The sequence below is a fragment of the Corvus kubaryi genome, unplaced genomic scaffold, assembly GCF_017639235.1.
Source record: "Corvus kubaryi isolate FWS band 111438036 unplaced genomic scaffold, C.kubaryi_AGA036_p1.0 137, whole genome shotgun sequence".
Classification (NCBI taxonomy): Eukaryota; Metazoa; Chordata; class Aves; order Passeriformes; family Corvidae; genus Corvus; species Corvus kubaryi.
The window spans coordinates 12,895,339-12,912,447 of record NW_024580671.1 but is presented as its reverse complement, the minus strand read 5'-3'; the positions used below and the strand labels follow the sequence as shown (position 1 = coordinate 12,912,447).

The 17,109-nt window shown below is 38.2% G+C and overlaps 1 protein-coding gene across 2 annotated transcripts in view; it reads right to left on the bottom strand.

Moving 5' to 3' along the window:
• Positions 1–1,461: 1,461 nt before the first annotated feature.
• The window catches only part of SLC38A2 (solute carrier family 38 member 2), a 16,688-nt gene continuing 1,040 nt past the window's right edge, over positions 1,462–17,109 (bottom strand). Inside the window, exons 2-16 of one of the 2 annotated variants that reach the window (XM_042017908.1) lie at positions 16,758–16,939; positions 16,404–16,485; positions 16,165–16,280; positions 13,184–13,257; positions 12,994–13,086; positions 12,717–12,798; positions 9,685–9,767; positions 8,680–8,738; positions 8,404–8,553; positions 7,602–7,681; positions 7,405–7,505; positions 6,898–7,022; positions 6,139–6,283; positions 5,924–6,021; positions 1,462–5,153 (exon numbers count right to left, since the gene is read on the bottom strand). In XM_042017908.1, the coding sequence (XP_041873842.1) occupies positions 5,055–5,153; positions 5,924–6,021; positions 6,139–6,283; positions 6,898–7,022; positions 7,405–7,505; positions 7,602–7,681; positions 8,404–8,553; positions 8,680–8,738; positions 9,685–9,767; positions 12,717–12,798; positions 12,994–13,086; positions 13,184–13,257; positions 16,165–16,280; positions 16,404–16,485; positions 16,758–16,876 (1,506 nt within the window). In that variant the 5' untranslated portion in view covers positions 16,877–16,939 and the 3' untranslated portion in view covers positions 1,462–5,054. Of the gene's footprint in view, positions 5,154–5,923; positions 6,284–6,897; positions 7,023–7,404; positions 7,506–7,601; positions 7,682–8,403; positions 8,554–8,679; positions 8,739–9,684; positions 9,768–12,716; positions 12,799–12,993; positions 13,087–13,183; positions 13,258–16,164; positions 16,281–16,403; positions 16,486–16,757; positions 16,940–17,109 lie in introns of both variants that reach the window. The other variant, XM_042017907.1, reaches the window with a different exon arrangement.

Sequence of the window (17,109 nt, the reverse complement as noted above, 5' to 3'; positions counted from 1 at the left end):
TAAAGGTGCCATCTCTCTCCTGGACAGACCTCAAGGCATTCACAAAGCTCAGCGTTGTGAATAAACTTGAAGTGACAAGTTAGAGCAAAGACCTTGTGACAGGTAGAGAGACTCAAAGCACAGAATTTTAGACATTGTCCCAAAGTAATTTCAGTTCCTGTTTTAAAATCATTGCACCATCTCATTCATCTCACAAGATGAGCAATCTTCCCATTCTGGGGAAAAGTAAGATGTAGAAAAGACTATTTCTCATGTTATTTAAGTTGATGGAATTGCCTAATTATAAGGGTGAGCTTAATTGTTCAGCTTGTCAAGCACCATTCTAGGGAAAGGGCTTCTGCACTGCTACGAAGTTAGTGTGTGATGGCAGGCACCTTATGAGAATGAGCCTTTCCAGACATGATCATCCTTTCCAAACCGCCAGCTTGGTGCTTAGGGTTCTAGCTTCAAGAATGATCATCACGCAAAACCTGTTTGAAGTTATGCTTCAGATGCATGTAAGCAAATGCTGAAATACAAAACTGAACAAGTGGAAGACATTAAATTGTGGACTCAAATACGTGGCTGTGCCACAGTGCTGCCTCTCCACGCTCCAGGTCCCCAGAGCTGTATACTGATTAACACCTTCTTAAAGGCCTGCAACACCGTGAAAATGAGTAATCTGTGTTTCACAAAGATGACATTAAAATGAGAACTAGAAAGAATGAAGGCATTCATCCCTCATCAGGATGATGAACTACCTACACTAAACACACAGAAAGCATCTTAAAAAAATAATGAACAGCTACTAAGTGAGGATTCCAGGAAGAAACCACTATGTGATCTTGTAATTAATGCAACCTTAATTGAGGCATTTCCTAATTTCAGAGCATTTACCTATCCTTCAATACTCCTTTTGTATGGTGTTTTCCTGTACACATGAAACACTGAGTTGCAACTCCAGTGTCTCTCACCCAATTCTGAATTTTTGGGACAGATACTCATATGACTTGATAGATGTATTGAGAACCAAGAACACATATGCTGCACTTGGTTTTTACCAGTTTCCAAAATGGAAGCAAACCAGACATACTAGTTTTGAAATTCTTTACATGAGCAGTTCTTCTCCTGGAGATTCAAATGAAGGAAAGGGACATAGGATTTTAGCAAGACTCACTCACTTACTATACTTCTATAAGACCTAACACACTGGGTCTATTTTCCAGGTATGCCTTTTCCACAAAAGAAATTACATAATGCAGATTCCTTGTAGAATTTAATCTCTCATTTTAAAGCCCAGACTTGTTCTCTTTACCCCTGTGGTGTCCTAAGTTGTGGATGTAGTTGTATGCCATTTTTCCCCCCCTTTCCTGAAAAGTGCTCAGTAAGGTAAACATGCATGAAATTAAAGGTACACTTTTAACATCACCTCTAAAGAAAATCCTCCAAATGCCTCCCCCAAGAAAAACATCACACGGTGGCTTAGGATTATCTCTTTATTTATTTCAGTTAAAACAAACATACAATGTTTCATTGAAACTGTGTTGCTGGCCACCAGTCCAGCCAGCAACCGTAACTAGACTGCTGGCCTCTACCAATAAGGTGGTATTTACATATGTACACGGATGTACCGCAGGATGCCCGAATTTGGCGGCCTAACGAGCGTTAGAGCGCAGAGGTGGTTAACTTGCCGCATTCAGGAAATCGTAACATCCATGGTAAATTTTGGAGAGAAAGTATACACGAACCTGAACAATGCTTTCTATGGACCCAAGTGATTCCTGTGTTTATTGCAACATATACATTTGTAATAAATACAATCTTAGTGTTTTCTTACACACCTTAGGCGTAACACACTTCTTTCATCTCTGTAAGCATTACACTTTGTTGTAAAAGGCTCTTTCCTTTGACAGCTGTTACACAGATGAACAACATGGACAACTCCTTGAAATGATGTAACAATCAGTAATGAGAGAGGAATATATACATAAATCCTGGACTCAACCTACATTATATATACATTATACTTACAGTATATACACACATACAATTTATGTACATAGACTATCATAAATATTGAAAAATAGTTTTAGTTTTAATGGATTAATGCTTTATAAATAACATGTTACATTTATGACTGAAATATCATGGAAGACAGTAATGTCTAACTGAGGTGACAGAAAAGTGGTTTAATACTGAAGCTGCTCTTTTAGGTGGTTTGTAATGTAGGTAACTTTAAACAGACAGGTTTCGAAAAAAATAATAATTAAAAAAAAAAAATAAAATAAAAAAAAATCACTCGTTGGAAATCGACCCAGCCAAGTGGAACTCAACTGTTGCAGGTGGAGAGTCAAGTCATCAAATTATGTAACACACAATGTATAATCTGGAAATTGCTACATTCAGAGAATTAGCGACAAGTACAATACGCTATGAGGTGTCATCACAAAAATCTTCTTCCCTTCTGGTTGCCACGAAGGACTTTGTAGTAACTCCTCACTTACAACTCCTTCCTCTTCTACAGTTGCTGCGAGAAAGGAGGATACTTCTCACTTTCTTTCCTCTTTTTAAATGCTGGCAAGGGAAGTGCTTCATCCCTTATGTGCTACAAATTGCTCAAAGGTAGACAACATTTTAATCCTCTTCCACCTTTGCACATTTGTGGAGGAAGAAGAAAAGCTGCCAAAGTACTGAGGAGGCACATGCTCAGCACTTCTGTGGAGATCAGGTAACATGGGATAGTTAGCCATGGATGTACAGTACCTGAGGCAGAGAAGTACCTAAGGAGCATTAGTGCTGACTCCAGGATCATTAATTGCCAGTTGAGTACCACTGAATTAATAATACAAATAACACAAGAGGAATCTAACTTGTCATTACAGTTTTACGCTATAGTCTTAGTGACCAGTACTTACAGTCATGCAGAAGTATCAATACAAAATACCTGCAGTTGTTTTTCCAAAGATTTTAAATGGCTGGGCAGAGCTTGACATTATCTGCCAAACAGTGACTATTGTTTAGATTTATTTCTGATTAATTCTACAAGAGCAAAAAAAGTCTCAGGCACTGTTTTATCAATGGATTACAGGCCTTTACTTGTTCTCTCTGACACGACGACTGAGTAAAATCAGACTTTGTAAATCAGATTTCTAAAACATCGTGTCAGATGAAGACAGTTGACCACATTGCCATGACTATTTCATTAATAATCTCTATCTAGGCTTTTGTACCCAATATCGCTGTGTTTGAGAACCTCTTATAAGCCAAGTACGCTGTTATACAAGTGTTACCTCTCTTCAACCTGGGACAAGAATGAAAGAGTAAACATGCACTAGAAACAAAATAGCTCATCACAACCATACAGCACCTGTTTCATCTGCTAGGGCTCGTTAGAAACTTATCTATTTCTGAAGCAAACAAGTATGAGATGACTATCCAGCCTATGAGGTTATCTTTAATACTACTATACAATATAAATTGGAAGAGGAATCCCAGTTGCATATGTGAAGAGAGTTTGTACCAAGCATGAAATATTGGTGCAGTTATTTTGTGGATTTGACTCAGAAACAGAATAGTCAAGTAGTTCAAAATCCAATAATGGATGAGGAATTTGAGAAATACTGTACAGTTTTTGAATATTATACAACTAGAAGACTACATCAGGACTTTTTTGTTTTCCTACAGAGTATTTCAAGATAGATTGGACAGAAAAAAATCCCAACAAACATTGTTACAACTGACGATGGACATTATTAATCAAGGGAACGTGAGGAGGGAGTTTTGTAGTAATGGCATCATATGTTCCAGTGCCATTCAGTTTCTATCTACAACAGGAAAGAAAAAAAACCCCAAAAAAGCAAAAACCCCAAACCCTGTTTTACTCAATTGCACTACTGAGTACCTCAAGAAGGGAAAATGTCGATGCCATCTTTACAATTTTAGATTAACTATGCTTTTCTCAAATGCACCCTTTTCTAAAGGGTGGGTTGTTTTAAAGTTTGAAAATTTGCATTTCCACACCATTTTTGGTAACTCTAGTTACTTACATAAGCTGACAAAGGATTTTCAGAATTATTTTCACTCTCATTTGAACTAAGGGAATTTCATGGGAAGTATTTAATACCTGAGAATTTGGACCTGAATTGGCTCATTTTCTGTTTTGGTCATTAGAAGCATTTTTAAAATAAAATTTCTTCTAATTATGCCTCTACAGAATCATAAAATGAGTGGGAAGGGACCCATCAGAATGACCATGTCCAACTCCTGGCCATGCACAGGGCACCCCAAGAACCACACCAAGTGCCTGAGAGTGTTGTCCAAACACTTCTTGAACTCTGTCAGGCTTGGTGCTGTGACCACTTCCCTGGGGAGCCTGTTCCTGTGCCCAACCACCCTATGGGTAAAGAACCTTTTCCCAATATCCAGCCTAAACCTACCCTGACTCAGCTTCATGCCCTTTCCTTGGGTCCTGTCACTGGTGACACGAGTGAAGAGATCAAGAAAGTCAAACTAAATTTAATTTAGAACACTAATTAAATATTTTTTTGAGCTCTTCTATGTTATTTTTCCTTCTTTTTAGAAAAATGTTTCTCAAAGTCAAAATAGTGCTTTTGAGGTCTGTAAGAATTTTTGGTACAAAAAAATAATAGCGTTTCTCTCTTTCTCTCGCTCTCTCATTGGTTATTTAAACACTTTGCTGTAAATTAAAGAGTTCTTTCTCACATCAAATGGTTCCATTAGGCACATTCAAGTAAAATAACAAAATATCCAAGTAACAATGATGAAAGCCAAACATGGCTTGATAAAAGTCTACAGAGAGTTCTGTCCATTCTCTGGAATGGAATAAAGTTGTCACTTCCTTCAGCCAGACACTCACGTGGTTTGATGTTAATATCCACTTCCATCATGCAGAATAGTTTCTTAAAGACAGAGTTCAGATATTCTACAATCAGAAGAACCATCAACAAAGAATCTGCCTTTTAAAGGAAGCTGAATAGCACATTTTCGTTCTCAGTAGGTATCTGAGTGAACACTGGCATTTGAAGTAGAGTATTACAGAGATTAAACCAGGGCAGTTAATGGCCATCAGATGTAACATTCTGGGTCCAGTCTAGAATAATCAGTGTCATACACCCAGTCATCACAAGTATACCACTTAGAAAGAAGAAGGAAGCCTGAAAAAGAAAACATAAAAGAAGTATTTCAGATTCTGCTAGGACACTGTTGGTAAACACCACAACATACACCTATAAATTCATGCCCATGTATAACACAAATGCCATTGCTCACGGAGGACAGAGTAAAAGAGACCAGAGATCAAGTCAATGACAAGGAGCAAAGTGTCTTCCTCATATTTGGGGTCCTGTCTCAAATCAAAAAGTACATTAATTTTCAGTATAGCAGACCCCACCCTCAACTAAGGGAAGTGAATGTAGCTGCTCATACCAGTCAGGCTATGCCACTGTGCTATCTTGACTCTGCCTCAGTAGGTCTGATTTCATTATGAGTCACTATGTCTATAGTCAGTAAGAACACCAAGAACAATCAAGATAACCCGAACAACTGGCAGAGGTGAGCTTTTATGGGGAGGATTACATAAATAACTCTTAAAGGAATATTTGAAGGATGTTGAGACTCTTTAAATACAGCTCTTAGGGTATTTTGTTGAAATCTGGTTCTTAACAGCAACAGAATGACCCAGCTACTGTTGAGATTGGGGGCCACGGGCTGAGAGAAGTCACTGAAGTAAACTGAGTCTTGTGATGGCCAATTCCTTGGTTTTGAGTTCCTATGCAACTCCTGGCAACTATGCAAGATAATAGTAAATGTCAATTCACTGACTACTTTCACCAGGACTTCAAAATTCATAAATCATGAAGAACACAATTACATTTTTTGCTTTGAATTTGTAAACAAGTGTAGTTACATATTTGTCTATACATACCCCAATCTTTTGCACTGACTTCATTGGTTCCTTCTTCACTAATTTGATATAGAAGGCAGAAGGAAGTATAAAGATCAGCATGGCAGCTGCAGAAGCACCTGTAGAGAAAAAGCACAGAAATAAATATTCATAAACAGGTAAACATACTCTAATTAGACTGGAACTGCTTTTTCTGAAATGTGGAAGATTGCTTGATCTGAGAAGAAAGTGCTTACCAATGAATCCAAAGATGTCTCGAATAGTAGGGACAAAGATAACGAGCACATTGGTAAATGCCAGAAGAGAAATGGTAATGGAACAGTGACGCCACCAGCTGAACTCCTTCCCTGCCCACAGCAGCTGGGTAATGGAACTGCGGATCTTTGGAAGGTGGGGGTGGGGTGAGAGGGGGGGGGAAAAAAAAAAAAAAATACAGTTTAGTCTTGATTTTGGAAGACAGTGATTTGTCACCTGAATTAGACCTTCCTTCTGAAAGTATTTTAACAACATTTTCCCAAATACTTCAGATTTTAGCAGAAGGTGAAAGATGAAAGTAATATGGAGAAAAAAACCAAGGAAAAACATCTGGCTTGAACAAAAATAAATTCCGGAAAATTTTCTAACATCTAAGGATGCTGCTCAGCAATATACACATAAATGGCCAGATCATGTCCACAATGTATGTACAAAAACATGCTGGCTTTTGTAAGCTGATAATACAACACTGTAAGTACTTTTATAAAAGGGGAAATCTGTTTCACTTCCCCAATACAACCATACCAGGAAAACAATTTAACCGAATGTACTTGTATCTACTGCTTAGTAAATGTTACATCTTCACTGAATTAACAGTATAGCTATAATTCATCAAGCTTATTAGAATAAATTTCCTTTTTCAGTTAAGAGAAAAACTCTTCAATTAATAAACAGGAGTTGCCAAATCAATAAATGACTACAGCAGTACAGGTGTTAAAAGCAAGACACAAATGACTTACTGGGAAGATAACTACAGGTACAGTGAGGGTTACAGCCATAAGTACTGCGAGACGCACAATAAGGAGGAGAACATCAGCACCCAGATAAGCAGAGTAGGTGTGAAGCAGTTCTGGTTCGACTTTTCCTATAAAGAAAACAGTATTTTAATTAGAATTAGTTGACATACTTCTTAAACATGTGCTTCTGCTCCAGATTCTAAGCAAATTTTACAAGACACCAATATGAACTGAAAGCCTCAAGAGCTCCTGTAAGAATGTATCCATTTTACACAGGGATGACTTGAAGGCACGGAATCTGGTTTAATCCAATTTTAATCCTATATCTTGGGCCTAATTCTACTACTGATCTCCTTTGGGGTGTGCACTTTTAGAAGTACTAAAAAAAGCACAATTAATACTGTATATTTAGAATGCATAGTAAATGCTTGCTTGTTCTATTAAAAAAAAAATACTGTGAGTTTGCAGAACATAAATAATTTAAAAGTAAACAAAGAAGGCAATATTCACCATAAAACGTCAAGTATCCAAAGAGAGCAGCCAATAAATACATGAGGAACATGGCAAAAAAAGATACATAGGACACATTCATCATTCTTTTACGGCTTCGGCTGTAAGAAAAAGCAACATTGTTAGTAGTGAGAACATACTGTTTCATACTAGATTTGTTTGTTTAGTGAAATTACAGATATATATCTCACACTTACCTTTTCAGTTCTTCATAAATAGGAAGAATTGCAGGATGGCAGACAAAAGAAAATGTTAGGATTGGGACAGCATAAACAGTCTGAAAAAAAAAAAAGTATGTTTCTTAAGTATCTCAACAGACATTAGAAATTTACTTTAAAAAATCATCAGTAGATTCTTCAGTTTTGACCTCATTTTGTGATAAATACCAGCTGTTCTTTATAATGGAAACTTTGGAAGAAGTTAAAACAAGTTCGTATTTTCTTAAACCCAGACCCTGAGGAACCAAATAGTCTCAAATGTCACTGAAGCCCATGCTAAGCTGAATGTATTTGCATTCAAAACCATGTTCTGCAATCCACAGGCTTAAGCCATTGTATCTTGAACTTGGTATTGGGTATTACACGTGTGGAGATTCACCACTGTGACTGGGAGCCCTCATGAGTGAAGGATTTGTGACTGGGAACAAGTCAAACATCCTATTTTCAAACTTTTACAGTTTTCTTCATTTTCTTCTGCAATATACTTTTTAAAATGCTTCACTAACTTCCTTGAGAAAGCTTGAGAAATGCTGTGCTGAAGACTGAGAGGTGGTTTATGCCACTCAGGCACCTCAAGCTCCACAAATTTCTGTGTATTTGGCGTGTAGAAACACCCAGTCTTGCAGGAGGTAAACAGTGCCAAAGTCTATTGGAACAGAAAGCCTTAACACATCCCAATTTTAAATCTGGGCAACTGCTTGAAAGGAAAATGACCTAATTTATCTGCTAAGTACTTAGTCTCAGTTATTTTCAACAGAGCATCTCATTTTCAGTCAGTTACCTGTGAATTGAAGATGAAATATTTTGGCTTGCACATATCATCAGTTGTTACATTTTCATGTACCAAAGGTGCCACTGTTGCATTAATTAATGTCATGTTCATGATGACACTGTCCATAGGACAAGGAATCTGAAACATCTTCCAAATTACCTAGAAATAAAGCCATGCATTTATTACTTTGACTAATGCAACATACATTAATTTTTAGAAACAGTGTTTAATTTCACTTGTAAATGCAGTTTTACAAGTGTTGGAAGTTTAGAAGATTATACTTACAACAATCAGAAAGAAGACCATGCAAAGTAAGGAAAAACCACTGGTATAGCCCAAATACCCTGTGATCAAAAAAGATTAAAAAAATCTAAGACACAATAAACAGAAAGACCATTCAAGTCAAAACATTATGACAAAATATATTCTGTCAGTGATCTCTTTTGTCATTTCCTTAGCATTACACAGAACAAGTTAATTATTCATTGACTTTCTGCTAATCTCAACCCAGATCTGAAAGTTCTGAAAGACATATTAGGGTCTGTACATACAGTGAGTCTGTAATGTTAAACTTTTTAACTTACAAGAAAAAGATGCAAACTAAAAAACCCCACAGCAACAACTATATGAATTGTTTATTGTACATTAAGAATAATTATAGGATTAATTTTAATGGCATGCACTGTAAGATAACCTGGCCTTTTTTCTTCTGTTTTTACTTATTTACTTAACTTCTAGAAAATAGTAATTTGAGAGAGTAATTCACATTGAGACTCTCAGTTATTAAGGTTCCACTACAGGATTCTCTGAATAAATAGCGTGTTAACTGAATTATTCACATATACCACTGAATTACAGCCATTTCAGATAAAGCATCTGGCATGAATATTCTGTTACTCCTTGGGAAAAATGAAAAGATACTGCCAATACTGCAGCCCTATACTTTGAAGGCTGTTACAGGATAGCTGGTAACATTATATTATTCCACTATTGACCAAAATAGGTCAAACTTTGGGATAAGAACAGAAAGAGAAAGTTACTGTTGACCCATCCTATCTGCCGTCCTTTCATTTTCCACAAACACATCTGTTATTTAGTATACTTGTCTTCATTTTTTTTCCTTTCTTCAGGAAGACTGACAGCAAATACCTAAACACTAATTAGTCCCAAGAGACAAGTTTGGATGCAGCTGTTAATTCACACAGCATTTCAAGACTCAAACATTGCATCAACCCATTTCCCCACAGTATTTTCAATGGGTTTTTATTTTGATTGCTCTCTACTACTTACCTAGATTTTTCAGTAGGGACAGGGGAAGAATGAGGATGAGAGACACCAGCAGCACTAAATAGTCACCATTGAGATACCACTCTCTGTAGAAAAGAAGGTAATATTTTTAAGTAATCAAGTATTTAAAAATTACACTTGCAGTTTAGTCTTCACTCTTATCTTCTACAACATATGGCTCCTTAAAAAAATGCACTACCTGATGTCACAAAGGATAATTTCCTATATGGACCTAACACCCTACAATAGCTTCTTATCTCACCCCAAACCTGCATTGTGCCTTTCCTTTAGTGTCCTTTTATAAAAAAAATATGCATCTGTAAGTCAGAAGACGGAAAAGTAAATGATTGGTTAGAAAAAAGTCAAGTGGGATCAATCATGGAAAAAATAGTAATTTTCTTAAGTGCTGGTTCCCAACTCTCCAGGTGTGTTACAATATTGCAGGGCCCCAGCAGGGTTTCCACTCTGAATGGAAATAAAATTGTGTTGGGAGCCCTGTGGGAGTTGAAGAAAAACAGGTGAGGGCTGAAGGTAAGGCAGTAGCTCAAGCCCACTAGCTGAGGAAACTCCAACAAGCACTGGGAGTCTCTTGGAGGCACATTTAGTCCCTTTCAGTAGGGAAAACATGGTAAGAACCTCAGGAGCTTTTTCTTTCAAAACATTTTTGCCATTTATTCTGTAAAAAGCAGCAGCTGTTTTTTCACAAAACATTTTTGAGCATTAGAAGATTAACATCTTTTTTGAAATACATAAAAACAAAGTCCTACAGGACCATCCTATATGCTTTAAGCAATTAAAGTAACACTAAGCATTTATTCCCAAGTATTAATACTTTACATCCTATTATGATATAATTTAGCAGTATTTATTTTAAAATGGACTGTACACTATTTAGGTAAACAAAAATATTAATAATTTAATTGGAAATTCGTATATGCAAACTCAGTTGCTAAGTTATAGCCCTTTATATGGTAGTGGAAATACAGAATAATTAACAGACTTGCTCTGGATTTACATAGTAAATGCAAAAATGATGCAATCTTCTCTTTCCTCAGTTTTACCTGGGATAACTAGATGTAAAAAAGGAGTATTTTAGAAACTTCAGATGTATAGGACATTAACACCATACACCTTTTGCTGTCTTTTTTTAAAATATAGTAGACTTGTGGCAAATTTAAAAGAAATCACAACACAAACTCCTTTCAGTTGATACAATCACAAGAACATGCACTGCTATTGTGCATACCCATAGAGAGGCCATCAGGACTTTCAGATCAAGGACTTCAAAGTTTTTCCGTGCTGAAGAGTAAAGAATGGGATTGTGCAGTTTTAAAATATAGCCAAGTACTTTAGAAGTTGCTAAACAAATTTTAATGATGGAGATTTGTAATATTGTCTCAGAATTCCAGAAGCTCTTTTACAGTAAGCATTATTTTGGGACACTTAAACAGGTAAGTGCTTACATTTTAGGCCCCAGGCTGCCAGAGTGGAATCCATGCCAATGGTAGCCACCCAGACTCCCCTAAGCAATGCATGGAGAGAGTCAGTTAAATGGGGTTCACAATTGCCAGAGCACTGAGAAAATATTTACTTTAAATCAGTGTACAGCTACTTAGTGCCAGCCAGCAAGAAAACATTTAAGATACAGATCTCAAGTTCTTCATTTTCTCTGCCAGATTTGCAGAGCAGCAGCTGTATCCAGTGAGATTCACAGACTTTAACTCTCCCTCTTGAATTGCAACCAATTTTGAATTCTTTACTGAAGATGGGACAGTTAAAAATATTTGCCTCCGAGCCCCCTTCTAAATACTGGCTACTCCAGGGGCTCTCTTAGAAATTGAAAAATATAGACTTGAATTCAGCCAAAGGAGAGAAATGAACCTTCCCAGCAAAGAATTTGTAAACGTAACACTACTAAGTAAATAGGGTGGGTGCAGTATTTGAGTAGATTAAAAAAAAAGAAAAAAAAGAAAAAAAAAAAAAGATAATGGCTAGCACTGTTGTCATGACAATATCAGCAAGCTGTATGAACATCACCAAATGGCTTGAACCCCTTGGGGAACACGGCAGAAAAATGCCTACCTTCTGAACTCAGGCTTAGCTGTAAGTTGGAGTCTTGAGCTGCTCAGCCCTCTCAAGACTGGGACACTTCAGGACAAGGCACAGAAGTACAACTCTGAAGAGTGAGATTTATAGCACTTAACTCTATCCATCTGAACTCAGGCATCTTGTTTTTACACACCCTCTCAATACAGAGTGATATGATCAACTGTTCTTTGGAGATGCACAAAATGTGTCTGTCAGGTGCACTGAGCTGGTCACTACAGAGGGTCACCCTTCTCCACTGATCATACTAAGACCAGTGTAATGATGAACTCAAAATCTAACTTTCAGAGGGTATGGTTACATAAAATGAATCCTACTCAAGGCACCTCTTTTTAAAGCCAAGCAGAAAAGCCACTCTGGAGTCAAGGTATCTCCAGGACTAGATGGCAAGGCATCTACCACTCCAGTCTTAGGCATATAAACTGTGGTTTAGGTCAATGTTTAGTCTCTGTATCATTTTGAGAACTGTTCCTTAAGACAGTCATTGCATAGCTGCACCTTAGTCTTATATTTAATCACTTCCCACAATATTAATACTAGGAAACCAAATTAATCAGACCAAACCAGTTTGAATGCAGTAAGAAAATAAACAAAAAACCAAAACAAAACCAAAAAAACCAACCATAATGACATTTATCTTTCCTTATTGAGCGTATGTACCGACTGGTACATACATTAACACTTACCTGATGTTCTTTACAGAACAGCTTTCTGCAATGTGATGCAATACCTGTATTTTTCTACCCTTTTCCCAGGTCAGGCTGGATCTAAATGAAGTGAAGCACTCAAGGGAAGGGAAAACTTACTGTATCTGTCTGAATAAGAAGCTACCCTATGGTGTACCGAACGTGGTCTTCATATAAAAATATATACAGTCTCCGTGTTTGTTTCTCCTAATAGTTTCTCTGATGAGGAGTTCTAACACCTACCCTGTGGTCTCTTCGATGTTCATAAATGTCTTGATGACCAATGGTAACTCATATTTCACTATGAAGAGGTAGCTTGACATAGCTGTAGGTGAATAACATCATAGATCATTACAAATATAGAATATGCCACACGATGCAAGAATCACATAACATGTTTCATAACCTCACTTGAACACAAGCAGTTAATGAATACATGTTGTGTGACAAATAAGTCTCCAAGAATAAGCAGGGAACAATTACTATTGACAGTACAGACATTTTAAGATCTTGTCCTCACCTCCAATGTTCTGCATTGTAATTGATCCGGAAGCAGCAAGTTTTCCAGCCATACCAAAAGCCTTCATTCCCAACTGTTCATACAATAAAGATCCTGAAAGAAAGCAAAATATCCCATTGGAAGGGCGTGTTTCACAAAGATACCATAAGAAACAAATACTACATATTTGTAAAACAGTAATTTGCCATACCTCCTTCATTGGCAGTCTTCAAAAGAAGATGCACTGAATACAAAGAAAATATCGAGACAAACAGCAGGAGTATCCTGGGGAGAGAAAAACATGCAAATTTGTAATAGCCATAAATGACTTATGATAACCCTATTAAATAAAGGTGTATCAAACATAAACATAATCTATATTAAAATACTATATGCAAAAAAATGTAGATTCTAAGGTCAATTAAAAGCATTCTGAAAACCCAATTAATGCAGTGTGCAGAAAGGATTTTATACTAAATTGCATTTCCGAGGCATACAAAGACATTCTAATGTAGGCTTGAACAATGATTCCATTCAGTCTGAAGTGGCATAAGCATCACCAAGTGTCAGGCTATTATAACTGGCTACACTTGATATAAATAACAAAGTATCAGTGGGAATGTGTGCGGGTGGTGGGGGGAGCTTTGCATCCTTGTAAGAAACTGTATTTCTCCCATCTTCCTATCCCTGTTCAACAGTGTGTCATGCACCAACTGAACATACAGTAACTAACATGAAGCTAACTACCAGCTGAAGTGAAGATTAGCTCTTGGTCTTAAAAGAAATCAGCTTTTCAGCTTAAACCTGTGTTACATTCTTTTTTTATGTACGGATGAAACTGCAAAAGCCTTAAAGAATTGACTGAAAATTTAGACTCATTGAGATCTGTGTTTTCAAATGGAAATACACATCTATTATCATTAAAAATAATTTCTTTCCTCAAAGATGTGCTTACATGGGAATCACTAGTGGCTTGTTTATCTTCCCCACAGCTTTTACAGGCAGTGCATATTATTTCCAGAAGCACATTTGCATCACCTAAAATTCCGACCTCTCAACAACAAATCTCTCCCACAACAAATGCACTTCCTGGAGTGGCACGCTAGGGGGGACTTCTCAGCTGCTGGAATACACAGTGGAAAATTACAATGCATTAAAAAAAAAACCCTGGTCTTTCTTATACCAATATAAGCATTTTGCTTTATAGGAAACCTGAGAAACGGCATATCAAAAATGGCTTAAAAAGGGGAAACTTCATTTCCCAGAGTACATTTCCTTTTATGTCATTTTTAGTGTTGGTGAAGTTAGTAAATGCTGCACAAAGAACTGGAAACGAGATCTGAGAAGCATCACAGATCTGTATAGGAAACTTACGTTACTGTGGCAATTCAACACTAACACATGCACACAAATAAACCTCTCTATTTCTGACAGCATTTGACTAGCATTTGACTTAGCCATCAACTAGAAACAGCACAGCTGAGATGTGCCAGGGTTACACTACTTTAAAACAGCACAGACCTTGGACCTCTCAGTCCTACACCTGAAAAGGCTGCCTACAGTGTTGACAAGATCAGTTAGCAAACTCATCTTTGAAGCTCACTCTGCTTCTGCCTTTCAGACCATTCTATTCATCTATTTAGTGCTGACACAAGTGACAAGTCACAGCACTTACACAAATGACTCCGTATCTTCGAAGAACTTACTGCCTTAATCGACTGCACCTGGATCTGATTCTGTAACCTAGTTATTAAAAGATGCCTGTAATGCCCTCAGTGTCATCATAAATCCTCAGGACCACCTGTGATTAACTGCTTTCCTGCCTCAGAACTATACAATCTACACTAAGTTTTGTAAGGTAATGAGCTAGTTTGTCTTTGAAACAGCACTAATGCAAACAGATCTGAATGCAGTATCTGGAAATAAAAGACAAATAAATTGCCTCAGTCCCCAATTATTATATTGACAGTTTTGAACATTTTTTCCCTCAGAAAAAATGGCCCCCAAGTCTGTTCAAATAGCTAACCTTAAATTCTCCTTTTTCCTCGCCTCAGAGGCATTCTAATATGCATTACATTGATTATCTTACATGTCCTTCAGAACATCTTTAGAGCATGAAACTGATGTATAGAGAGATGAAGTATTCCTTCTAGATTCATGCTAAGTCATTATTTCAGTTTTGCATCATCTAAGCAAGTGAAAATCTTAGTAAAAGATTAACAAATCACCGTATACTTAAAATCCTTTAGGCCAGAACTTTACACACTGGTAGTTTCCTCAGGAAACTTGAGCACCACCTGATACACTGTGAAACATCTGGAAGTAAATGTGACCTACTTTCTGGAAATCTGGCAGCAGAGTCAGGGAAATTTTGAACTAAACATTGCTCTTCACATGTTCTTGAACATTCAGCACATTCATCTATTTCCAGGATAAAAACACAAAGTTCCTTTAAACGTATCCGTGGATACTCATTTGCAGTCAAATCACTGACACTACCTACATGTCGTGTGAGCTGAACTGCCTCCAATACCTGAAAAATGTACTTTCCCAAGACATTTAAAAGCACTGTCCATAACTGTTTCCTTATGTCACTTCCAATTACATTACTGTAGTTCTGTCCTACACCTCAAAGCTTTTGCCAACGTAGACACATCAATAAAGATATGCTGGTTATTCCACATCCCTCCCTTGCAGGCACACAGAAATTTTTATAAGTGTAACTGAAGCCAGTTTGCAGAATTGAGTGAAAGCACAGCAATAAAAAGGACTTTATTGGTTAAGTACATTGTAACTCTGTAGGCACAATGATGTCAGCTGAGAAAAGCGAGACCACGTCCCTGATTGGGACTTGGATAATGGAACTTTCAGGGGAAGTCTATCAGTTATGGAGAAACTCTAAGTCAAGTAAAATTCACTGTAAAATGTTTTTGAGGGTTGCAGAACTTGTTTAATTTTTGCAGAACTTTTTTAATTTTTCACTTGCAGTGAACTTGTTTAATTTTTGCAGGTTCTTCTGAAGGTATCACAATCTTTAAATTTAAAACAAGCCATAAATCCTAAAATGCTATTCTGCACCTATGAAAATGACTGGATATTTTCTAGGGGTCTTATTCTTACACCAAGTATTTTTCCATTATGAATTACACACCAGAATGATGGGGTTTTTTTGGTGAACCAAAAGATACTTACACAAAAAGAGCAATTCCAGTGTTAGCCATGGCAAAAGAAAGACCAAGGATGCCACTACCCACAATAGCATTGCTCAGATTAAATACTGACATTCCGAAGGAAGTAGTACCCGGATGCTGAGAAAAGGAAGATAGGTAATAATTAATAGAAAGTTATTACTCATCTCAGATTTAAAAGGAACATAGATCTGGCAGTACATTTTTGTTTGTTTATTTGGAACGTCATTGCTGGGTACTTACATACTGAGTTTCATATTTCTTCTTTCCAAGGTTGGAATCGAGCAAGAAATTTTGGTTTTCTGGATCAATATCCGCATAATGGCTGCAAAACAACATTGCACCATTAGTGACTCTTAGGGGCAACTTGCATATTCACTTCCCGAGCAGCGCTTCCAATCCATTTCAAAGGGAGAAGGAAAAACCGACGGAATAGCCCCGAAAGAACCACCCCACCTGGCAGTGTCAGCGCACGGAGCGCTGCGCCCGTCTCCGGCCGCAGTGACTCCCGTGTTTCCGTACGGACTGCCGGCAGACACGAAGCCCCGCCGGCTCCCGGCTGGTGCCGCCCGCCCCGGGGCGGCGGAGCCCCCTCACCTCTTCATGGCGGCCGGCTTGGTGGGGTAGGGGTAGCTGAAGTCGTTGCTGTTGGAGCTGTAGCTGCTGCTGTCCTCGTCGGGCGAGATGTTGAACTTGCCCATCTCGGCGCTGCTCATGCTGGCGGGGCCGGGGTCGGGGCTCGGCCGCTCTTTTGTCCTTGCCGGCGGGACTCGCCGCGCCTGCCGAGGGGGCGGGAGGCGACGTCAGTGCCGCAGCGGGCGCGCGGCCGTCACGTGGTCCCGCGGCCCCCGCCCGCCGCCGAGTGGAAAAGTACCAGGCGCGCGGGGCGGGGGGCGCGTGGACAAAGGTGAGACCCGCGCCGGGGCGGGCGGGGGCGCGCGGCTGCCAC